The sequence below is a fragment of the Trichosurus vulpecula genome, chromosome 7 (assembly GCF_011100635.1).
Source record: "Trichosurus vulpecula isolate mTriVul1 chromosome 7, mTriVul1.pri, whole genome shotgun sequence".
In the NCBI taxonomy this organism is placed as follows: Eukaryota; Metazoa; Chordata; class Mammalia; order Diprotodontia; family Phalangeridae; genus Trichosurus; species Trichosurus vulpecula.
In genome coordinates, this window is record NC_050579.1 from 249,335,005 (window position 1) to 249,360,744 (window position 25,740).

Below are 25,740 nucleotides of genomic sequence, written 5' to 3' on the forward strand. Positions count from 1 at the left end.
TGGAGAGGGATACCATGCAAGGGGTGGGGGAAGGGAGGAGGTTTGAGGCATCAGAATTCAAGAGAAAGATAGAACAGGTCAAACAGCCTCTCCCATCAATTCCCCAGCTGGATGTGCCCTGTCTTCCAAAAGCATGCCCATGGGGAGGAGTCGGGCTGGCTCTAGCAGTCCTCTCCCTTCCTTCTTTCTCTTAGAAAATGCTGCTTTGCTTTAGAACCAGATCAGGTGTCATGAACCAAAGAGTGGGAGAATAGATTAGAGCTGGGTTCAATCTACTAACTTACCTATGCCTCTCTCTCCCTTGAAAAATTAAAATGTGACACACCTGAAAAATATTACAGTACATGAATATAATGGAATATTGTTACTAAACTGTAAGAAACAATAAAAATGAAGAATTCAGAGATGCATGGGAACACATGAACTGATACAAAGTGAAGCAATGAAACCAGGAAAATAATATGCACAATAACTACCTCGGTACAAATGGAAAGAAAAAAAAACTAAAACTAATTTCTATGTAATTACGATGACCAGCTTAGCCCAGAAAAGAGTTGAAAAAAATGTGCTTCTCTCCTCTCTTTGCAGAGATGGGAGACTATGGGTGTAGAATATTGCATACACTATCAGACCCAGTTTGCTGAAACTGTTTTTTTTAAACCTTTGTTACAAGGGATGGCTCGTGATAGAGAAAGACAGAGTGGGGTAGAGAGGCATTCAGAAATGAATGTGACCTAAGACCAAAGTATATAAGAAAAAAGATTTTAAAAAGAAAAAAAATTATGATGGGCCCACACTTTTCTTTGTCTGACTGCCATGAGACTGGCTTTATTAAAGCTATCATATGAGGGGATGGTTGATTCTGGTTGGCATAAAGGAAGGCTAGATGAGGAGAAGAGAAGAGAAGGAGTATTGTGTGCCATCTAGTTCCAGTATTTATAACTCTTATGGGAATCTTTTAAGATGAGACAGGCTTTTTGGAGGTTTACTTAAATGAATTGAAAGGTATCTATTTTAATTGTTAGAGTTCATAGTCCTCAAAGTGGACAGAGCAGGTAATTATGTCATTCCACAGTAATTAATACTGTCAGCATGTTGCTTCAGCATGGTATTCCCCCAGCATTTTTCTCAGTGAATACAGGTTCCAGATAACCAAAGCTCTGTGGAACTAGGAATGAATTATGCTGACTGCAGATGTAATTTTCCAAAGACTGAATGAATTTATAAATCATCAAAGAAATACATTTCTCTTAGCTCTCAGGGATAAATTTATTCATTGGCAAACTTCTGCTGTTTTGTTTTGTTTGCTTTGCAGTGAGCTGATTTCCAGAAAAATTATGCCTTCTCCTCCCCCTCCATCAAGAATCCAGAAGAACAGCTTTAACAACCCGAGTGTGGAAGAGAGGTTAGTACTTCTTCCTTCTCCTCTGACCGTGGATATTTATGTGATACCTTGGATCTGATCAACTGGTGTTCTCTGATTTGGGGATTTTTGTGTCCCCCTGGTTTTCTGGATTCATAGAAAGCCAAATACTAGTAATCCTCCTATCCTCAACAGTCTTCCCAACACACTACGTGAAGGCAGTATAGCTGAGCTTTGACTCTGCACTAAATGCAGGGCAATAAGCTTATTATTTTTGGACTAGCCCCCACCTAACCTTCAAGCCCATCTGCTAAATGACACTACTTTGGCTTTGGGCACCATACTGCCTCCTTGAATGTCTCTTCCAGTCTTATTAAGAACCACAAGTCGAGGACCTACCAAAAACTACACAGTCTTCTTTGGGTGGGAGACAGGGAGGGTGAGCATTCACTGGATATAAGTCCAACTTGCAGGGGATTACTAATATTTGGCTTTCCATGATTCCAGAAAACTAGGATGGGGGCCCACCAAACAAAGGGATAAATTCAGAGCAAGGTTGGTTAATCTTATTACAAAAATCACTAACTGCATGATTGAGAATGGACCCACTTCTCAAAGGGCTTGTTTACATACAGATTTCAGGTAGTCTTCCTGACCTCTGACCCATAAGGTATCCCTAGAGCAATGCTGCTAGCCACAAGCAACCTCTACTTCTTTTTTTTTAAGAGGTGATCGGGTTAAGTAAACTTGCCCAGGGTTGCACAGCTAGTAAGTGTCTGAGGTCAAATTTGAACTCAGGTCCTGCTGACTGAGAGCTGGTGCTCTATCTACTACATCACCTAGCTACCCCAGCCTCCAATTCTTAAAAAACAATCATCAACTACCGGAATTATAGTGTGTGGTATGAGTGTGGGGACGAACCAGGAGTTGAAAGTTTTCATAGAAGGACAAGTTTGGGGTAAACTGTTACAACAATAAAATTTAACTGTGGAGAGTAAAGTGAGCCACATGGATGTAAAGTACTTTGGAAACCGTAAAGTGCTCTATAAATGTTAACGAGTACTATTATTAGTATTATGATTATATGACATAGCACCTCACCTGAAGTACCATTTAGTGTCAATTAGTGTGTTCTAATTGGGGAGGAATATGCTGTAGAAAAGTGAACTTGTACATATGAAGTGGTAAATAAGTACAGTTGAAGAGTGTGAAATAAACAGGGCCCCAAGTGAAGGGGAGCTAAGATGGGAAACAATCAAGCTAAAAAAACATACTTGAGTGATGAGTGAGAAAAGAGAGAATAAGATCAGCAGCATGAATTCTATGACTGTTTTTAAAAAATACCCAAAATCTCATGTTAAAAAAGGGACACAAAAGCAACAAGAATTTTTTTTATTTTATTTTGTTTATTAAAATTAAGTTGTAAATTTAGTTTGTTGAGCTCAGTCAATGGATTATTTATTAAGCACCTACTATGGGCCAAGCACTGTGCCAAGCCCTTGAAGTACAAAGAAAGAAAAAAACAGTGCCTGCTCTCAAAGAACTTACTTTCTAAGAGGAGAGACAATATGCAAACAGCCACATACAGACAAAGCATATGTAGGATAAATTGGAGAAGAACTCAGGGGAAGGCTCTAGCATTGAGGGGAATTGGGAAAGGCTTCCTGTAGAAGATGGTATTTTAATTTGTTAAAGTTAACATGCAGAATTTTAAGCAAGTTGTAAATTACTTGGAGTTTATGTACAATCTCATTTTTATCCTCTGCTTTAATTTGGTATTTGTTTTTGTTGGTGGTTACAAAGATGTTTAGAATTTAAAAGTCAGAAAATATTTTATTTAAAAAGAGTTACAAATAAACAAATTTGACAGTAGTGGAAGGGTGCTTTGTGGGGCAGAAAATTAGCCACTTTGGTCAGTGTCCCCAACCCCTCATAGTGGGGCAAGAATCATGACAAGTCTTATACATTTTGCACGAGTTCCTTAGCTTAAGGATATACTTAACATAACTGGACCTACCAAGAGATATCATATTCTATGTATGGTCACCAAAATCCAGGGAGCCATAGAGAATTTTGAAAAGCCTACGCATTTAACTGCAGAAATGGAACACTGCCCACCAGGTCTCTCTCTGAGGTTGGTATAAAGATGAGGGTGAAGAGGTAGAACCAGCTGTCTTTCAAAGGCAAGCGTCGCTCTGGCCTGGAGCCCAGGCAGCCATGCCTTAATGTAGTCGCCTTCTGCCTTGTGCCAGGAAAAAGGTCCAGCAGATCCAGTCAAGGCTGAGCAGCCGTGCAGCTTCCATTCCTTCTGCTCATCGTTAGCTGAGGGAGCTAATCCACCGAGTGTTCAAAATCTGGTTTCCACAGCAGCAAATCTGCGTATTGGTTTATTGGTTCTAGCGACCCCAAGATGGAAGAGATGATGGAATTAAATCTCCTATATTAAAAAAAATCCAGCATCCAGAGGACCTGAGATTGATTGAGTTTCTGAAGAGCCTCAAAGTCCTCTAAATTCTTAGGGTTCATACGGATCATGAGGATCTCCCTCAAGATGATGGTACCTCCACACCTCAAATGGATTCTTACCTGGGGTCAGCTTGCAGGAGAAATGCATTCAAGGCAGGTCAGAGGGTGAGATTGCAGCTATGTTGCTGTGGCTGCTGCTGTTGTGACAAAGTCCAGAGGTTACAAAAACCGGCATCTTTGGGGATTTAATAATATTAATATCTTGCATATATAGCACTTTAAAGTTTTGCAAAGCGCTTCATTTGTTAGTTTGTGTGATCCTCGCCACCACTCTGTCAGGTAGGTGCTGTCGCTATATCCATTTCAGATAAGGAAACTGAGGGAGACAATGACTTGTCCAGGGTCACACAGCTAGGAAGTGGCTGACGACAAGTCCACTACTCTATGTACCACTCCACAGTGAAGCATGTCATCCATATAGAAAACTAGAGATCTTTTGCTAATGTGAGGTTCCCAACTACAGTGTAGTCTCCACATTGTGGGGTGGGAGAAGCACCAGGACCTCCAGCTCCTCCTCTTCTAATTGACAAATAACTGGTGCTGGGTCAGCCAATCAGCAGCTGGCCAGTGTTTACTAAGGGCCTACTGTGCTCCAGAAGGAGGCCATCCCTTAGTGGGCAGGAACTGTCCTCTCTGACACATGCTGGCTCTGCGATCCTGCAAAAGTGTTTTAACGTCTCAGTGCTTGCAGAAAAGGTACCAGCATGCACTGGGAAAGGGAATTTTCTCACCTTGGATTCCCCTATCTCAGTGAAATCACGAGTCCATCATTGTATTATATTATGTTATGTTATGTTATATATGATATGATATTGTATTATATTTATTGTATTATATTATGTTTATTGTATTGTATTATATTGTATAATATATTGTATTGTATTATACTGAATTGTATTGAATTGCACTGTACTATACTATATTGATATTATATTTATGTACTATATTATATTGTATTATATTACGTTACATTACATTACGTTACATTATATTATTATATAGTCCTACTGTGTGTCAGGCCCTGGGGATATATAAAAAGGCAAGAATGACGTACTCCCCACTCCCGAGCAGCTTCCATTCTATCAATGTAATGAATGAACACTGACTAATTCAACGTGCTGAGCAGAGCCCCAGAAGCAGAGGAGAAAGAATACCATTTACATAGACTGTGACATCATAAAACGCTGGACGATGACGGGAGCGCTGTCAATCAATGAATAAGTATTTATTAAATATGTACTACATGCCAAGCACTGTGCTAAGCACAAGGGGTACCAAGAAAGGCAGAAGCACTGTCCCCAGCTTCAAGAAGCTCACTCAATGGGGGAGACAACTTGTAAATAACTATGTACCTTTAAGACATACACAAAATAGATGAAAAGTAACCTCAGTGGAAAGGTTGAACTGAATCAATATTACCCAGAATTCAGGTGAGCCTCATTTGATCTGGAATACCATTTCTACTTATCAGTCTCCCACATTAAGAACAGGCTATTGGCCTCACCACTCAGATCCAATTATGTAAATATTGGCTTCCTAGGCAGCTGACCCAGTAGTTCTAATATGGGGCAGTGGTACTGGTTCTGGATGGCTAGGAAGAAAGAAGAGCGGAGCCACCATGGCAGAGCTACAGCTCTCTCCACTTCTTAACTAGTCCCAGGGCCCTGGAGAGGAGACGAAGAACCAAATGGACTACTTTGGTCAAGTCTTTCCCAGAAATTCGTGGAGGACCGAGGTTTCAGTCCTAGTCAGTAAATATATCTGGCCAGTCAAAAATGGCATGGGTGAGCATACAAGAGATTATGTAAGAGATTATTTTTTTAATGTAACAACTCACTTGCCTAGCATCCTTCCTGGCAGATCTCTATAACAAGCTCATGCCCGTCTAAAAAGATCAGCAGGCAGTTAGTAGATCCATTCTCAGACAGGACTTAATCCACCATGTGTTGGAAAGTTAACCACCCCAGGGGAAGGAGAGAGACAACTCAGACCAAAGCCGGAGCCGGGGATGGATGGCTCAAAGTGGGAGTATGGTTTTCAAAGTCAAAACGAAGAAGGTATTCAGTGGGCTGAGAAATGCCAGATCCAGGGGCCAGCCCAGTTTACAGCGGGTAAATTGTGAGCCAAGGGAAGGTTCACATGGAGCAGGAGTCAGGAAACAATGTGGAAACATCAGAAGGGTGAAGGCACACTGTAGGCCTAAAATGGAGGATACCCTGTCAGACATGGCAAAGCAACCCTTTGTTCTTGCTTACCTGTACTTTTGTGTTACAAGAGAGGGCTTGGGACGAGGGAGGGTGAGGGAGGGTGAAAATGAATCAGTTTACTGGGGAATACCATCAATTTTGTTTTTAAAAACCTCAGTAAAACTTTTTTTTAAAGAGAAACATCCCCTCCCTTACCCACCCAGGATATGGTATTTCTATAATGATGATGTAATTCCCCCCAAAAAAATCAGTTCCAAGCTGATGCTAAAGTGCCCAGTACACAAGTGTTATATATAAACTCTGGCTATTATTGTTAGTATTATTAATAAATGCTTGTTGGTTGATTGGTACTGAGACGTATATTTTTATAGTCCTCAGAAGAGAACTGCATAATCATGACAAAATATTCCCATCGCCTCCCACCACCACATAATCAGGCAGGGTTTCTAGATTCCTTCCCCAGAAAACTCCCATGCCCTTCTGTTTCTTTTTTTTTTCATTTGCAGTGACCTGATTTCCAAAAGTCCACCTCCCTCTCCCCTTCCATCGAGAAATTATGAGAAAAGGTTCGGCAATCCTAATATGGAAGAAAGGTTGGTAGCTTTTCCCTTCACCCAGGTGTCTTGGGAATGATGGAATCCTTATTCCTGCTTCCCCCTTCCCCCGAGCCCCTTCTTATCAAACTCTTCTTTTGCACCGGCCAATTTGGGACCCAGATGGATTCTGTTCTACATTTCCACTTTGTTTCTGGTATTTCTGTCCTTCTAGGACCTTTCCCAGGGCCCTGAAAAAAACCACACCAATATAAATAGGGGGTTGTTCTAGAGCACTACAGGAGAACATAAGGGGAAAGGCTCTAATTTATAGATGAAAAGGTTTACATGTTGTAATGATTCTTATGTTTTAATTCTAGTACTTAATAGCAACTATAAGCCCCTAAGCCTGTTCTTGTTTGAATACCTTCAACCTTTAATAACATTGTTTACCTTGATATTGATTCAGTTTTATTTTGCTGTGGATTTGGATGGCCTAGTGGCTATTTCAGCCTTCCAGAATTTGCTTCTTCAGCCCTCAATGATGCGTCTAGAATATCAGCAGATGAGGAGGATACTTTCTTCCTAACTCTCCTCCTCTCCTGTGATTCTTAGGGTACCTCATCCAAACCCGGGAATCTTAACTCTGGAAAATTCCTCACGTTCCACCCCTCCCCATCCTCATCTAGGTGTCAAAGCTCTCTGGCTCAACTCCCAGGATTTAGACCTTCACTTTCCTCACCCCTGATCTAGAGATCTTTGTGTTCTGCCCTGCTAGAAACTATTTTCTGTCTCTCTCTTGCCTTGCCCCATCCATCCATCATCCCTTTGGTTCTGGGTGATCAGCCTGAAGCAAATTCTGTCATCCAAATCTTTCCTAGGTAGGTTGGCCTTGGATGGGAGAGGCACCTCTTTCACCTGTATCCTACATAAGCCGCTACATTTCTGTCCATCCCCATGCTGATCACTACATAGCTTCTCTTCCCAAGAGTCCTAAAGATGCTCTTTAGTTCTGAGCTGGAGGGCCATTTGTAGACCCACCCCAGCTCTCCACTCATTGGTAGAGAAGGTAGAGAATAGGTATTCTATTGGACCAATGGACACTAGATACTTTTCCTCATTCCTAACCACTGTGCCCAACCATTTCCCTAACTCTGGCTGCTTTGGCTCAATTTGGGTTTTAGGGAGTGGGGTGGAGCTTAAAAATTAATAATGCGTAGTAATACAGTGTGATAATACAGCAATATCAACACACACACAAACACACACACACACACACACACACACACACCCACCACCACCACCACCACCACCACCACCACCACCACCAAGAACAATATCCATTAAGGTCTGAATTTCCTCCCTGGTAACCCTTTTCATGCCCTTTGTTTTGTTTCATTGGCAGTGACCTGACTCCCGGGAATAAAGTGCCTTCTCCTCCCCCTCCATCAAGAAACCAGAAGAACCGGCCAGGCAGCCCCAATCTGGAAGAAAGGTTCGTGTCCTTGTCCTGGGGATGGGTCTATAAAAGTAGAGTTGGTAAATTGTCGGTCTGGCTCCTCTACAGCCAGAAGTGGCCCCTTCCCGAGTTGTTTATGGGCAGAAAGACAGTTCCACAGCCTTTTTGTCCAGGGAAGCTTGACCCGGAGCCTCCTGGAATCTCCCACAGCCTCTCCGCTCCCCAGCAAAATCATTCATCTTAAAGGCATGCTCAGGTGGCCTAGATAGAGTCACTGCACCACCCTGTGGTAATTCCCAGGAACTACACCATTGGGCATATACTGGCATGCAGGCAGTTGGTCAATAATCATTTATTAAATGCCTACTGTGTGCCTGCACTTGATAAGCACTGGGGATATAGAGAAAGGCAAAAGACATCCCTTGCTCTGAAGGATCTTACAGTCTAATGGAAGCAACATGAAAATAATGATGTACAAACTATATGTGTGTGTATACAGGATAATTTGGAGATAGTATGTAGACTGAAGGTACCACTAGCATCTCATAGAAGATGGGGTTTTATTTGGGACTCAAAGGAAGCTAAGGAACCAGGAAATGGAGATAAGGAGGGATAGTATTGTAGGCATGAGGGACAACCAGTGAAAATGCCCAGACCAAGGAGACGTTGTCTTGTAGGAGGAGCGGCAAGGAAGCCAGTGTCACTGGACAGATGACAAAGTATGTGGCAGAGAAGACTAAAGGGGGGGGCAGGTTGTGACCAAACAGGATTTTTTTCTATTTGATCCTGGAGGCAACAAGGGGCCACTGGAGTTTAAGACTAATCTGATGGTTGGATTGAAGATGGACTGAAGTAGGCACAGAGCCCAGTCAGTGGGCTATTGCAATAGGCCAGGAGTCAGGTGATGAGAACCTGTACCAACATGGTGGCAGAGTGGGTCAGAGGAGAGGGGAACATATATGAGAGATGTTTTCAACATAAAACATACAGGCTCTGGCAACATATTGGATGGGGGTGGGGGTAAGAGAAAGTAGTCAAGAATGATGCCTAGATTGCAAGCCTGGGTGACTAGATGGATGGTGGTACCTTCAAAAGTAATAGGGAAGTTTGGGAGGAGGGAAAGGTTGGGAGGGGTGGGTGAGTATAATAAGTTCAGTTATGGCATGTTGAGTGGAAGAAGGCTGTGGGATATCATCTTTGAAATGTCCAAGATTCAACTAAAGATGCGAATCTAGAGATCAGGAGAAGTCAGAGCTGACTGAGAAGCATCACCACAGAAATGAACATTGAAACCATAGGGGCATCCTAAGACTAAATGCAGCCACCTGAACAGCACCAACTCCATGCCCTTCCAGCACAGAGGCTCTAGGGAGCAGAAGTGCCCTAGGTTGACCACCCAGGAGTCTCCCCAGTGCCTGAGAGCCATAAACAAATATTTACTGAGTATCTTCTAAGTGTATGGCTTGGGAAGGACATGCAGAAGTTAGCTTTTAAAATAGTAAGTGACACAAGACAGACTATTAAACTGAAACAGACATGCTTTGAAGTAAAGTGTCAGATGCCGGCCGATACCGACCCAGAAACTTCAACACACTTCAGAGTCTAATAAGGGAGATGGCATCCTCAGGTCTGGCTGGGTTCCCTTGTTTCTCACCACTGAAATTCCTCCAGTCTAATCCCAGAATAATCAAAGGTCAGAGAAGAGTTTCTCAAATCAATTCTAAGATGTTTTCTGCATTAGCATTTTATTGACAGGCTGATTTTATTTCCAAGTGAATCCTGGGGCCCATTTTATTTTTAAGTGAGGCCACAAGCCAAAGTCAGCTCAGAAACTGTAAAAGCCCCCGGATCCCAAGGGATTCAGAGGAGTACTCAGTGGCTGAATTCAATATGCCAGTACTTTCTATGAAACGGATAAGCATTTTATTCCTGCTCAGGTCTCCCATCTGGGCCAAACAGAGATTCCAATCAGCCAACCAACAGAGGACACGAAGGGCCCTGTATAATAAAGACTGGTGTGGTAGCGGCTCCATGGGAAAGGGGAAGAACAATGCTGTGATTCCATTGTGGTGAGGAATTTCCAGTGTGGACATTTCCTCCACAGCTAGTAGTATTAAGAGAACTGTCTAGGACGTTGACAGGTTAGAGGACTAGCTGTTGGTGCTCTTGCTGTGCCTGACTCTTTGAAACACCACTGGGGGTCTTCTTGGCAAAGATGCCAGAGTGGTTTGCCATTTCCTTCTCCGGCTCATTTTATGGATGAGAAAACTGAAACGTACAAGATTAAGTGACTGGGCCAGGGTCATGCTGCTAGTGAGTGTCTGAGGCCAGACTTGAACTCATGCAAGCAGGACCTGAACTTGGGTCATTTATACAGTGCTTTATAAAGTTCACAAAATACTTTATATACATTACCTCATTTGATCCCCCCAGAAAACCTTGTATCATCTCCATTTTACAGATGGAGAAACTGAGGCTCAAAGGTAAACTTGTCCCCGTTTACAGAGCTAGTAACAGGCTGAATTCAAAGTCAAGTCCAGGATCCCTTAGATTTGGTCCTAGTATACTTTTGTAATACCTCACTGTGTTTTCATTATGCCACAATACCTCCTGAAGGACTGTGGGGCTTACAGCCTAGATAGAGAAACAAGGAATACACAAAGGAAGAAATACCACCAGAAAGTGTACATTAAGTACTCCCTGGGCAGGATGGGCAGTGTTGGCCTTGGAGTCAGGAGGCAGGCTTCTGTGTGACCCTGTGGAAGTCACTTAACCTCTATGTCCTAGGGACAATAAACTATGGAGCTGGTACCGAAAATCAGACTACAGACGGTTCCCAATACCAATGAAATCAAAGTTACAGTCCCCCCCAGAAATGCGAAGTATCCAGCATTTGGCATGGTAACTGCTGTAGTTCAAGATGGAGAGATCATTACAGGCTGAAGGGCTCAGAGACTCCAAGTATAGGGGAAGATCCAAACTTAATATCTGTCTGTCTGTCTGTGTCTGTCTCTTTGTGTATGTGTGTGTCTGTCTCAGTTTATGTCTGTGTCTCTGTGTGTGTCTCTGTCTCTTTGTCTCTCTGTCTCTGTGTGTATGCGTCTCTCTGTCCTCTCTCTGTCTCTGTCTCGCTCCATCTCTGTCTCTCTCCATCTCTGTCTCTCTGTCTGTCTCTCCCTCCCTCCCTCTCTCTCTCTCTCTCTCTCTCTCTCTCTCTCTCTCTGTCTCTCTCTCTCCTGGCAGCCAAGATAAGCTGCATGAGTTACCAGTAGATATATTTGGTCTCTCAGCCCTAAAACAGGTCAGACGCCTTTTAAAATCCAAACATTAGAGAAGGGACAGTTTCTGGGCACAGCAGTCATACGGGGAGCTTCTTTTTTCTGACTGTCAGCTGAACTTACTTCCTTAGCTTTCACAATGTCCCTGAGCCTCGGGAGGCCCTCTCTGGATATGCAGGCATCTGGGGGATGTGGAAAGGGAAGCTGGTTTCAGAGATGGAAAAGAGTCACCCACAGCAGAGCCGGTTCTAAGGACTGTCAGTGAAGCATGCCTCCAGCTTTTCAGCAGAGAGTTGTGTAGTGAGGCATGCATGGTCCCATATGGCCATGTGTTGATTTGTTTTACGTAAAGGGAGGGTGGCATTGGATAGGAGAGAATGAGTCATTAGGCCCAAGGCTTCTTAACCTTTTCTATGTCATGGACCCCTCTGTCAGTTTGTTGAAGCCAATAGACCTCCTTCTTAGAATGTTTATTGTCTACTTTCATTAGGAAAGAAATTATAAAATTCAGTTAGAAGTTAACGAAAATAAAAATGTAATTTTTTCCCACCCAAGTTCACCAGCCCCTTGAAATCTTATCTACAGACTCCCAGATTAAGAACCCCAAACATTATGTGATGACACTATGTTTTTAAAAAGTGAGAGCATGAATAAAACATTTATGTAGATAGATATGCATGTATATATGTACATGCATTCACATGTATATGGACATACGTGCACACACACACACATACATTTTAAGGAGTTTAGTCCACAATGGAGCTCTGGCTCCTAAGGAGTCTGACCACTGGCTGATAGAATGGCAGGAAACAACCTTAAAATGCTTGTTGAATTGGACTAGATTCAATTTCAATTAATCTAGAGGGAGGGAACCAGGAAAGTAGGAAGTCTCTCAAACTCAGCCTTGATGCTGAGCTCCCAAGCCTCAGGACACAGAACTAATGCTTCCCTCTACCCAGTGTAGGACAGCTCCTGGGCCCCTGCCCAGGGAAAATGGCCTTTCAGAGCAGGGTCACTGACCTGCCACAAGCCACCATGGAGCCCTCCACAAATGCTAAGGACTCTTCACTAAATGAAGCTGGCTGGTATAGAACTATGTTTGCTTTTGGAGTCTAGAGACTATAAATCGGAAACACATTTGTTTAAAAGTCTTGAGACAGCAGAGAAAGCCATTAGCCTAGCCATCCCCTGGCCTGTTTGGCTAATCTGTTTGTACAGAGGGCAGACATGGAGAAGGAAAGCAAAATAAATGGCCTCAAGGACAAGGCTTCCTGACTTGGTTTTGAAACATCCCAGGGTATCTCTTATTTTGAGGACATTTGTTTTGCTTTATTCTTTTTTTAAAAAATTAAGATTTTTTTTTACTTTTAGTTTACAACACTCAGTTCCACATAATTTTGAGTTCCGAATTTTCTTCCCCTCTCCCTCCTTCCCTCCCTCCCCAAGACAGCATGGAATCCAATGTATCTTCTACATATAACTTCACATTAAACTTATTTACACAATAGTCAAGTTGTAAAGAAGAATTACGACCAATGGAATGAATCATGAGAAAGAAGAAACAAAAAAAAAACAGAAGAGAAAAAGAAAAACCAAGGGAAAAAATGGAGAGCAAACAGCATGCCTCAATCTCCATTCAGACTCCATAGTTCTTTCTCTGGATGTAGATAGCTCTCTCCATCACGAGTCCTTAGTTGTCTTTGAACCTTGTATTGCTGAGAAGAGCAAAGTCTATCAGGGTTAGTCATCACAGAATCCATGTGTCTGTTGTTGTGTACAATGTTCTCCTAGTTCTGCTCTGCTCACTCAGCATTATATCGTGTAGGCTTTTCCAGGTTGTTATGAAGTCCGTATCATCCCCATTTCTTACGGCACAATAGTATGCCATTACCTTCATATACCACAGCTTGTTCAGCCATTCCCCAATTGATGGGCATCCCTTTGATTTCCAATTCTTAGCTACCACGAAAAGAGCTGCTATAAATATTTTTGTACATATGGGTTCTTTTCCCACTTGTGTGATCTCTTTGGGATACAACCCTAGAAGTGGTATTGCTGGGTCAAAGGGTATGAACATTTTTATAGCCCTTTGGGCATAGTTCCAAATTGCTCTCTAGAATGGCTGGATCAACACTGTGTCATTCAGTCCTCTGAGAAGTGACTTCATTTCCCTTCAATTTTAAAGTCAGACAACCATATAGAACCATATAGAAGGCACAGGTAAGAACGCTAAGACTTGGAGTCAGGAAGACTTGAGTTCAAATCTGGCCTCAGGAGTGTACTAGCTATGTGACCCTGGGCAAATCACTTCACCTTTCTGGGCCTCAATTTCCTCGTCCATAAAATGAGGAAAAAATATGGATATCTACTTGCCAGGGTGGTGGTGGGGGTCAAATGAGATGACACATGTAAAGTGCCATATGAATGCTCACCGTCATTACTGTTACTTGTAAGTGGAGAGCGTTGTCAGAAGGACATTACAAAAATCAAATGAAAAAGTGTCCCAACTTTAGAAGGCTGTGTGTGCATCACACCACTAAGAACCGACCACCCAGCCACACTATGCATGCTGAGCCCCTCCCCCGTCCCAGGACGACTGTTCTCTTGCCTGAGCCTTCAGCCTGTGATCTCAGCCCAAGAGACTGAGGTTGAAAAACACTGCCAGAGGGACCACAAAGAAAATAGAAACTCTGACCATCACTTAATTTAGAATCATTGTATTTATGATATAATAAACATTTATTAAGCACCTGCTATGTTCCGGGAACTGTTTTAAGTGCTGGGTATACAATTAGGAAAAAGAAAGATAGTCCCTTCCCTCGAGGAACTTACAATCTAACAGAGGAAGACAACATACAAAAGGAAGCTGAAAAGGGGATGGGGGTGGGAGATGATGTGGGGGAGGTACCCAGCTGGGGGAGAGGGGGCATGATGATGGTGGAGTCAAATCCAAGCAGTATAGCTGGGCTGGGCATGTAACGAAGAGTACATTGGCTGGGCTTCTGAGCCCCCTCTAAATGGAGGCTTTGGGAGGAGTTTTTGCTCTACCCTCCAATCAGGGGGACAGAGATGAATGAGGAGTGGGTACCACAACTGATTGCACCTCCCTGATGGTGAGTTTCCTGCAGATGAACTTGGACAGGAGGGTTTGGGGAGAAGGAAGGGATACGATGATGCTACACTCCAATATAAGCAGTGGAAAATGCAGTATTTAAATGAAGTATTTAAAGCTGAAAGGCACCTTAGAAATTATCTAGTCCGTGTCCCTCTCTTTACAAATGAGGAAACCGAAGCTCAGAAAGGTTGAAGTGGCTCACTGAAAGTCACCCAGGGAGTGCGCAGTGGAGCTGAGAAGATTGGGGCCCGCATCCTCCGACTGTAAATTCAGCGAGTGCGCCTTCCACAACACAGTGCCGCTCCACGGCTGATCAGATGAGATGACATATGTGAAAGCGTTTTTAAAAGTTAAAAGCATTATACAGATGTCATTTATGTAATGTATGAAATACAATTATTTCAGGGTCCTAGGAAGCCCTTCTTCATCAATCCCTTTCACTGGAGACAGTCAGACAGACACTGATATCCTGGCATTTCTCAAGGCCAGACAAAACTTACTGAAGAAAAAAGGTAAGTCCCCTCCAAGAGGTAAGAGCATCTTCATTAGGAAGAAATCTTGAGAATGAGCCCAGGACAGCCCAGGCTATTCTGCTGATGCAGGTACCACCGAATAAGGCCAAGGGATTACGTGTGTATGTGGGGGGAGTTCTGCATTTGTAGGTAGGTTGTTGTGTTGGGGGGGGGTGTCTGTATGTAGGTGTGTGTATATCTGTGTGTGTACATTTATCTCCATGTGTGTGTACATGCAGGTACACTAGAACAGCCATTTGGTGAGTTCTCAGGCCCTTACTTCCCAGCTCTCAGCCCTTCAGGGTGGGCAACCTACAAACATAAGTGCTGATGTGGCATGTGGCTTTGCACTCCCTCCTTAAGTGGTCCACATCTGTTGTTCTCCATGAACAAGAAGGAAATTCCCTTCCTTGCCCAACCTTCTCCAAACACACAGGAACTGGGTCATGGCTTGGAAACTTGTTTAAATTCCATAGGATGACCTAAGCTTTCCATATTAGTGTGTCTCATGTCACTGGTTTGACCACCAGTAGTCAACAACACATAAATAATTAAACAACATATAAACACTTCAGGATTAAAGATATTAAAAACAATCACAGAGTAAACATTTTAGTGCATCCTGTATTTGGGAAGTTGATTTCTGGAACCCAAGTACAGAATTTTTCATTTGTCCTTATTTTCATCTTTTGGTACTTGACCTAAAGTTCTGGCCCATAAAGATATTTTTTTATCCAGATTTCACCATCCAATGTGTTAACTGTGTTTTCCTACCCGGAGGTCACCTACACATTTGACAAGCATGTCATCTATGGCTTCATCTGAGTCATTGATGAAAATACTGAACTCCACAGGGCCTAGTATAGATCCTGGGGACATTCCACGAGAGACCTCTTTCTAAAACAGCCTCGGCCTAGTAAAGATACTTCTATGGATCTGGACATTCAACCAGTTCCAGATCTGCCTGTCCTATCATCTAGCGGCTGGCCCATACTGTCCCATCTTGTCAACAAACATAATATGGCAGCACGACATATCTAGAAGAGCCTAAATTTGGAGTTATAAGAATGATGTTCAAATCTCAGATCTGAGACTGCAGGACCTCGGGCAAGTCACTTAACTTCTATGGACCTCAGTTTTCTCATCTATAAAATAAGGAAATTGGACCAGATGACCCCCCAATGTATGTCCCTTCTAGTTCCAAATCTGTGATTCTACAACCATAATTGCTTGGATGAAATCTAAAGGTAGCATGTAATACTATGTATGTGGTATCTACATCATTTTTCTAATCTCCCAGTCCAGTAAACCAGTGAGAAATGAAAATGATTTTAGTCTGGTGTTATGGGCCAAGTTAGAGCCAAGCCCTGCCCTCCTTGGACCTGCATGCCCAGGGCCTGCTGAGATAAACTCAGGGCTCTGAGTTATGGGTGGAGCCAGGAGGAGGGGTCTCGCCTTTGTTGCCTCCCTAGCAATTCCAGGTCTTTGCCCGGACCTGCTTGAGCACATGGAACTTCCGACTCTCTGTCTGGGCTTGCCAGAGCACATGGAACTTCCGGTTCTTTGCCTGGACTGCCTGACCGCAGGGAGCTTCGGGTTAGCTCGGGAAGAGAAGGGGAGGAGAGTAGGCGGAGTGGGGTGGTCCTAGTACCCAGGTGTCTTGATTTTACCTGTCCTTTTACCCACATAACCAAAGAATGTACCTACGTCACCAAAGATATAAAAATGCTGCTTGCTGAAATAAAAAATAGAGTCATTCACCACCTTTCGGCTCCTGCCCCATACATTGTCCGCGAGATCAGGCCCTTTGCTAGGCAAAGGCCTGGGTCTTGGGGGGATCTCCGAGTTGGTTTCAAGGCCGGGGACTCGCAACAGTCTGGCATGACTAGACGTAGTGCTAGGATACAATGATCGCTGCTTCCCCTTTGTAAGTACTCCCAAGCCAACACCTTAATAATAATCTATAGAATTCTGCCAATAATAAAAGTCTGTGTCAAAAGTCAGCATGGTCTAGTGGATAAACTTTGGAGTCATGAAGTTATGGCAGTTGTGTTGTTCAGTTTTTTCAGTCATATGTGATCCATTTGGTGTTTTCTTAGCAGAGATACTGTGGTGGTTTGCCATTTCCTTCTCCAGTTCATTTTACAGGAAACTGAGGCAAACAGGGCTAAGTGACTTGCCCAGAGTCATGCAGCTAGTAAGTGTCTGGGTCTGGATTTGAATTCAGGAAGATGAGTCTTTTTGACTCCGGGCCAGCACTCTATCAACTGTGCCACCTAGCAGCCCTGAAAAATGCTCCGAGTCTCTACTGATTTTTTTGTTGTTCAGTCATTTCATTTGTGTCCAACTATTAGAGATCCCATTTTGGAATTTTCTTGGTAAAGATCCTGGAGTGGTTTTCCATTTCCTTCTCCAGTTTATTTTGCAGATGAGGAAACTGAGGTAAAACAGGGTTAAGTGATTTGCCCAGGGTCAGATTTGAAAGTCTTTCTGATTCCAAACCTAGTGCACTACTACCGTACCACTTAAGCTGTCCCTGAAATACTCAAGTTTTGTGATCCCAGGAAAGTTATGTACCTTCTCATTGCCCCAAGTAGCTCCTTAAGGCTATTAAGTTACAGAGGAGTTGTCATCTGCATCAGTAGGAGTTCTTTATGCCTAAAAATGAGTAGTCTATCGTTTGCAGACTTTATCTATTTCTTTTAAAGAAAAAAAGTGGCATTTAACATTTACAGTATTTTAGCCATTTTCATATCCTCTAGGCTCCTTCTGAGAGGTAGCCTAGTAAATAAAGTGGAAAGGAGTCAGAGGACCTAGATTCAAATCTGACTTCAGATATTTACTAGTTATGTGATCTTGGGAGAGTTTCTCTGCATTTCAGTTTTCTCATCCATAAAATGAACGAGTTGAACTTAATTACTTCCAAGGGCATTGCCAGTTCTAAATCTATAACCCTATGAAATATTGCTGACATTGGCTCAGCAAACATCTCCACTCATTTTTTTCTTTACTGCAGAATGTGTGCTTAATCTGGGCATAGTGATCTGAATTCACAGAAGGCAGTTAAATGCTGACCAACCATCTCCGAATGCATCTTGGCTCTTTTCTCTCTTCTCATTCTGTCCTTCCCACTCTCCTTGGCAGAGAAAACAGAAGTAAAGTAAAGATTGTGTAGTTCAACCTTCTTACCATATTGTCCATTTTCATCATCCTATTCATCTTAAGCTTGTCCCTTTTTAAAAAAATATTTCTTTTCCTCTTAGCAAATAAAAACCCTTTTTGTTGACCTAAGTGTTCATCACCAGCCTCAGCTCATTCTGGGTTTTAGCAATCTTGACACAATTTTAACAGGACCATGCTACTCTTTTGTATTCATCCCCAATTATTCCCCCTTTCTTCTATCTTGAGTAAGTCTGTTTTAAAAATTTGAGTCTGTTAATATGTTCCCTGTGTGCCCACATCACTCTCTGTAGGTGGCTTCCTCTTATCCTGCTTACTGGAATCATTTGTGCTTGTGTCTTCAGAATTTCTTTCTCATTCCCCTGCAAAATATTACGCCACTGGCTCCTACCTTTCCTATCTCTGAAGCCTTTGAAATCTGCTCTCCCAAATCAGGGGTACATGTTAGTCTTTGCCCAACTTCCTTTCTTCTATCACTTTATGATGGAGTAGTCACTTGACCTTCAAAGTTCCCATGGTCAGTAGCCAGGTCCTCCTTGTTGATGAGAATCAGGTCCAGAATAGCATTTCCCTTTGTTACTTGTTCCACCTGGTAAAGCAGGAGATAGTCAGATAGCTGAAGTCCCCCATCTTGCCTTAAGGAGGACAGCTTGGAAACTGAAAAAAAGAAAAGGGGAAGAGGAGAAAATTACCACTACATCTCCACCAAGCTAGATATCATAAAGAGTAGCTATAATATAACAAAAAGGACATATCTGCTGCATATTTTTCATCATATACTCTTTTTTTAAAGTGATAAATAGATATTTGTAGTTTCACATACAATCTTCTTTTTCGGTTTTTCTTTGTATATGGATTTGCTGGTGTCGGTCAAGTCTAGAATAACAAAATGTCAAACTTATTTAAAAAACAAATAAACCTGTGTTCCCATGGGCCTTTTCAGTTTTTGCCCAACCCTCACCCTCACTAGCAGTGCTTTCTGGGTTCCTACTGTTGGTAACATTTCACAGAACCATATAACATCATGGCTGGAAGGGGATTAGGAGAACCTCTAGACCAGACTGTGCCGAAACAAGAAACCCCTTACAATACATCTCAGTCTTTCTTTGCTCGAACCCCACTACCTCCCATTCAACTTTTTGGATGGGTGCAATTGTTCTGAAGTTAATCTTTACATAAAGCTGTCTCTTTTGTAACATCTATCCACTATAGCCAGTTCTGCTTTCAGGGACTAAGGAGAATAAATTTAAGTCTTTTTCCACATTTTCAGATATTTGAACAAAGCTATTGAGTCCGTGCTAAATTTTCCCATCTCTAAGGCTAAACACCCCCAGTTCACTTAATCATCTTGTGGTGTCAATCATCATATGCCCAGTCCCCTCATCATCTTCATCTTCCTCCTATAGACACTAGCCATTGATCAATGTCCTTCCCAAAAAATGTAGCATCCAGAATTGAACACATTACCTCAGATGGGGGATTAACAGGGCAAAATACAGCAGGACTGTCACCACACACGCCCAACACTGCTCCCCCCCAGTCCTCTGCCTTTGGCAGGGAATGCTCCAGCAGGTGTCCTAATGATGCTTCCGTGCCAGGCTTGTGATCTGTTTCCAAGTGTATTCTCCATTTCCTCTTTCTGTCTCGCTAGTCTAAAATGCAATCCAATCACAACCTCACTAATCTTCCTGTCACCATCGCTCTTTCCCAAAATGATCTCCACAGGGCTTGCAGAAACCTGTCTTATACTATGAAATGCTCCTCTACCCACACCCAGCCTTTCCCCATCCTCATCATGCTAAATCAGGAACACCCTTCCACAACCATTGTTTCACCAAAGGTCTTTCTTGCTATGGTAGCAACCCTCTCTGAGATGTGGCTTGGTTGGATATACGCTGGCAGTTTTCTCCTTCCCTGTTCCTTTTCAGTTCAAAACTCTTAATTAAATTTGTAAGATTCCAGGCAAATTTATAATTATCCTTATTTTGTCAATCCAATTCTGGCCAGAAGCTCATCATTCCTATATGTCAAGGTAAGGTCCAGACATCCAAATTCTGCTCTCATGTACCATCTTCCTATTGTAAATCGGTAATGTAATGTATTACCTTCCAGCCCAGCTAAACTACTTACTGTTCCCCACAGATAACACACCATCTTCTGCCTCTATGCATTTATATAAGCTGTTCCCCATACCTAGAATGTTCTCCTTCCTCAACTCTGTCTCTTGGAATTCCTAATTCCATTAGATGCTCATCTAAATGCCATTTTCCTACTTGTACAGACTTTTCCTGATCCCTCCAATTGTCAATGCTCCCCAGCCCTGTACCTCCCCCCAAATCACTTTACATTTATTTACATAAATTTTGTAGTTACTTATCTCTATAAATGTTGTTTCCCTTGGTACAATATAAGCTTCTTGGGGACAGAGACTCTTTTTGTTATTGGTTTTGTGTCCCTATCTCCAATCTGAGAGCCTGGCACAAAGCAGGTGATTAATAAATGCTTGCTGAATTCAATGTTTAACCATCTTCTGACTTCCCAAATCTTCTTTTTTCTTCTTCCAAAGCCTTTGCCCTTGATTGGTACCACCTATATTCCTAAAATCTTAATTTTTTAACCTAAAAGTTCATAATCCTTAGCCAGGCTTCCTAAATCCCTTCTGGCATTATCACTTGTGCCCACATGAATTGTGCCACATGTGACCTTGGGGCCGCAGGTTCCCCACCCCTGCCCTAGATAGGCACCCTAGAAAAACAGCCCACATCTCCATTGTTATTGTTAGATCCAATCCAGAAAACATTTATTAAGTGCCTATTATGTGCCAGGCACTGAGCTAAGTGCTGGGGATACAATTAATAAAAATAAAGACAGTCCCTGTCCTCAAGGAGCTTACAGTCTAATGGGGAAGACAAACCCAAAAGGAAGCAGAAAGGTAATGGAGGATACGCCAAAGGGTACTCAGCATTGGGGCATCTTGTTGCAGAGCAGCAGATACAAAGTGGAGTGCACTTGAGAGTCCAGTTTCTGCCCCTTATAAAGAAAGGTACTGAGAAGAGTTTAGTGTGCTATCCTCCAGCCTCCTATCAGAGGGGAGAAGAGGCTGAGGGAGGTGGTGTCAAGACTTGAGTTAGCAGCTTAGTGGTGAGCTTAGAAGTGATGGGCTTATCCTAGGAGAGACATCTGATTCTGTGGAGTTCAACAGGTTAATGAATAGCTGTTTCAATATCCTTCAAACACAACTACTCATCTCTCCTTCCTGGAATAACACCTCTGAATCCACATCTTTATTCCTTGGAGGTCAAGCAACTACTTCTACCAGAAAGGACATATGTGAATGCAGAACTAAGGTGGCAGAGTGTCAGGAAGAAGTGCAGCAAGCTCTCCCTCCCCTACCCCGCTCCCACAACAACAAAAGAGATCCTACAGAGGGGCCTGAACTTGGACAAAGTAGAGGAACAGGTGCAAACTGGCAGTTCTGTGGCTGACTACCCAGTTTAGGTCACAGATCGAGGGCTAACTGAGGAGGGGCCCTGGGCCTTGTGGAGTCATCCCAGGGTTAAAAAACAGTTACAGGCCCCAGGCTGTGCAATATCAGAAGCAAACAGTTACTATGGAACTCAGTCCCTCGGTAGAGAGTTAAGTCCTCGGTTCCAGCTTCTAGGCCAGCCTGAAGCCTACAATGGAACAACCAAAGGGGAGCCTACAGTTCTGTCCATCTGGCTGACAGTGGTTTAGCACCACATAACTCCAATAGGGCTAAGCCCACAGGCACATTGCTCAGGTCTAAATTCAGGTCAGGAACTTTAAGAGCTCAAACCAAGGCAGCAGCAAACAGACGTTGCCCTGGATCTGGACACTCTGAGACAACTGATGGCCCCAGCCTGAGCTGTCCCTAAGATCCTAGACTAGCACAACAGACTCAAAACTCCCAAGAAAGCAGACATTCTTTCCAAAGGAGCCTGGCCTTAACAAAAACATTAAGAATGCCTGAGCCTAATAAAAAGTCCAAAGTCAAAAAGCATTCTGGAAGAATGAGCAAACAAAAAAAGAATCTCAACACAAAAAATTCTTATGGTGACCGGAACACTCAAGACACAAACCCAGAAGATAATGATTCCAACCCACCTACAAGCAAAGCCTCGAAGGAGAACACAGCTTGGGGAAAAGTTCACCTAAAATTCTTAGACAAAATGAAGCAGGAGATTAAAAAATGTTTTCAGAAATGAAATGAGAACACAAGAGGAAAACTATAAAAGAAATGAGAGCTATGAAGGAAAGAATTGGAAACAGAATTAGCAGCTTGGCACAAGAGGTACAAAATCTAACCCAAAGCAACAAACTCCTTGAAAAATAAGAATGGACCAAATAGTTGATTCCATGAGACAACAAGAAATATTGAAAAACAAAGTCAAAAAACTGGGGGGAAAATAGAAGAAATGCAAGGCATCTCATAACAAAAACAACTGGCTTAGAAAAGAGATCAAGAAGAGATATTTTAAGAATCAGTGGATTACCTGAAAGTCATGACCAAAAAACTAATTTAGACTTCATATTTTAAGAAACCATAAAATAAAAGTGGCCAGATCTCTTAGAATCAGAGGTCAGAGTAGAAATAGAAAGACTCCATCTGGAGGAAAAACCCAAAATTAAAACTTCCAGGAACACCATAACCAAAATCCAGAGTCCAAAGAAAAAATACTGCAAGCAGCCAGAAAAAAAGAATTCAAGTATCAAAGAGCCACAGTCAGTATCACATAAGATTTGGCAGCCACCACCATAAAGAAGTGGGAGGAGGGGTTGGAACACAATAGTCTAGAAGGCAAAGGATATATAGGCTTACAACTAAGAATAACTTACCCAACAAAACTGAATCTTACAGCAGAAAGATACTAATTGAAGAGAAGACTTCCAAGCATTTCTGATGAAAAGACCAGAGCTGCACAGAAACTTTGAAATGCAAACAAAGGAGTTAATTAAAATATAAAAATGTAAGCATGAGTAACTTGTTTACATTCTAATATGGGGAGATAATACATGTGTGCCCTCAGAACTCTATCTTCAACACAGTTAATATAGGGAAAGAAGGCCTGGGAATGGTTCTGATATATCTTGATGATCTAAAAGAATAGAATTGGAGGGGAAGAGGAATTCCCTAAAGGGTAAGAGGGAGAATAAAGTTTGGGGAAATTATCTTACATAGTTGGAGTTGTCAAATAGAAGTCTACCAACAAGGAAGGGGTAAGGGGAGCAGCTGTAGCTTGAACCTTGCTCTAATCTGCATTGGCCTAAGAGGGAAGAATACATATATGCACAGCATGAGTACAGTAATACATTTTACAAAAAAGAGGAACACAAGGGGAAAGGAGAAAGAAGGCAGGTAGATTCAGAGAAGAATTAATCCGGAGTCAAAAATGTTTGTACAGCAATTTTTGTGGTGGCAAAGAATTGGAAACCGAGGGGGTGCCCATTAACTAGGAAGTGGCTTAACAAGTTATAGTATATAAATAGAATAGAATACTGTTGTGCTGTAAGAAATGATGAAAAAGGTGGCTTCCAAGAAACCCAAGAAGACTTGTATGAACTGATAAAGAGTAAAGTAAGCAAAATTGGGAGAACAATGACGATATTGTAAGGGAAAGACAAACAACTTTGAAAGGCTTAGGAACTCTGACCAGCATAATAACCAATCATGATTCCAGAAGACGCATCATGAAAAAAATGCTACCCATTTCCTGATAGAGAAGTGAAGAATGAGATTTTTTTTAACATGGCCAATGCAGGAATTTGTTTTGCCTCACTACACATGTTTGTAGTGGAGGTTTTGTTTTTCTTTCTTTCTCAAATGGGGGAGGAGGAAGATAAGAGGAGGAAGTGCTGGTTGAAAAATGAAAAGACTGAGGGAACAAAGGTTTGAGATTCCAAGCACTTTGATTTATTGAGCAATGTACGTCAATTGCTCAACAAACAGGGACCAGAACGTCCTAAGTTTAGATCTGGACCCTAAATACCAGGGGAGATAGGCTTTGTACATTAAAAACAATTGATCAGAGCCAATTAGTTGAAAGGAAACAATACAATATTAGGTATCTGATTTCTAGTTGGAGGAAAGATTAGGGAGTTTCAAATTGGGAGGGGGAGAACAAACAGGTGCAAAGAGAAGGCATATTTTTGCTGAATAAAAAAAAAAGTTTAAATTCACTTTTTAAAAGAATTTTTAAAAAAAGAAATTGCCCATACAGAAAGCCGCCTTGCATAGGAAGAACCCTGTATCTGTTACTTAGCTCTAAGTGTTCAATGATACTTCTTCTTTCTCTCCTTCCACCATGTCACATTCTTCTACTCTCCAGACTTCTCATACAGACGGAATTTTCCTCTATCTATACCTTTTTTTCATTTCCTTTTTGAAGCATTTCTTCTATTGAACCAAGATTCATTGCAACCACTGTTCCTGCCCTCAAGGAACCTACAAATATAAGTGGCATGCAGAGCCAGAAACTCCCAGGATATTTCCCATTAAAACTCAACAACAGCCATGGTGTGTGTAATCTGCAGTTGTCTGCAATGAAATGTATTTGACCTTCTGGCCCAAGGAGATAAGGACAACAGCAGAATGAGAGAAGATGCACAGACCTTAAGCTGTGTAAGGGCAGCTGAGGTGGCCTTTTTCCTGAATATAAACTATAAGTAAGGATAATTCATCTCAACAGACAAAGCAAGAGTTCAAGGATTTGGTTTTTAAAAAACCGCTATGAGAAAAAAGCACTAGGTTACTTAGTGATGGTAGGGATGGCAAAGGAAGTCAAAAGTACTTGTGATTAGTGAAGTCTTTGCTTCCATCAAGCTGGCATGCCTGAGGGGACAGCAGTCGTGGGCCTCTATCAGCACCTGGCAGATGGTATGAGGGCCATCACCAAGCAGTGCTTTATTAGCAGCCTACTTATCAAGCCAACCTGTCAGGCAAACACCCAGGCTGGGGCCCCAGCCACCTTCCCCTAGCCAAAGCAAACAATCCCTACACTCCTTCTTGGGGCTCCCTTTGCTCATAATTTAGCAAAGCTGTCATAGGCTTCTTTGGGAGCTCTCATTAAGTTGAATTTGTGGCTATTAGCCTGACAACCAAAGCCTAGAGAAAAGCTGATTTAACACAAGCCTCCTCAGCTTTTAGACCTCACCACAGCCCAAGGTGAATTCACTTGATTTAGTATTCACAAGCAAACCTCGGAAAGTTTAAATCCCAGCCAAAGGGATGTATAGATGGGTATATAAGCCCCTCTAGGGGATGTTAGTCATTAACAGTGTCAGATTTGTGGTTCCTGACTGCCAAGGATATATTTTTAACCTGAAAAAAATGTGGTTAACCTTCTTGCTTGTAGTTTAAAAAACAAAATTCCTTGTTCCCTCTTTCCTTAAACTTGGAGCTTGCCTTATCTACAGCAGCAGAGATTTAGAAGGGATAGGAACGTCTTATTTTTCTCATTACAAAGCTTTCTACACTTAAGGTTTTTTTCCATTATTAGGAACAACTTAACCTCCTTGTTCTAGAAGACACCTCAGCACAGAGTAG

The 25,740-nt window shown here is 42.3% G+C and overlaps 1 protein-coding gene across 1 annotated transcript in view; it reads left to right on the forward strand.

The window, feature by feature from the left end:
- Positions 1 to 25,740, forward strand: part of KIF6 (kinesin family member 6) — a 493,781-nt gene extending 468,041 nt beyond the window's left edge. Inside the window, exons 20-24 of the mRNA XM_036767567.1 lie at positions 1,316 to 1,405; positions 6,603 to 6,689; positions 8,035 to 8,124; positions 14,890 to 15,000; positions 25,722 to 25,740. Of these exons, the coding sequence (XP_036623462.1) occupies positions 1,316 to 1,405; positions 6,603 to 6,689; positions 8,035 to 8,124; positions 14,890 to 15,000; positions 25,722 to 25,740 (397 nt within the window). The remainder of the gene's footprint in view (positions 1 to 1,315; positions 1,406 to 6,602; positions 6,690 to 8,034; positions 8,125 to 14,889; positions 15,001 to 25,721) is intronic.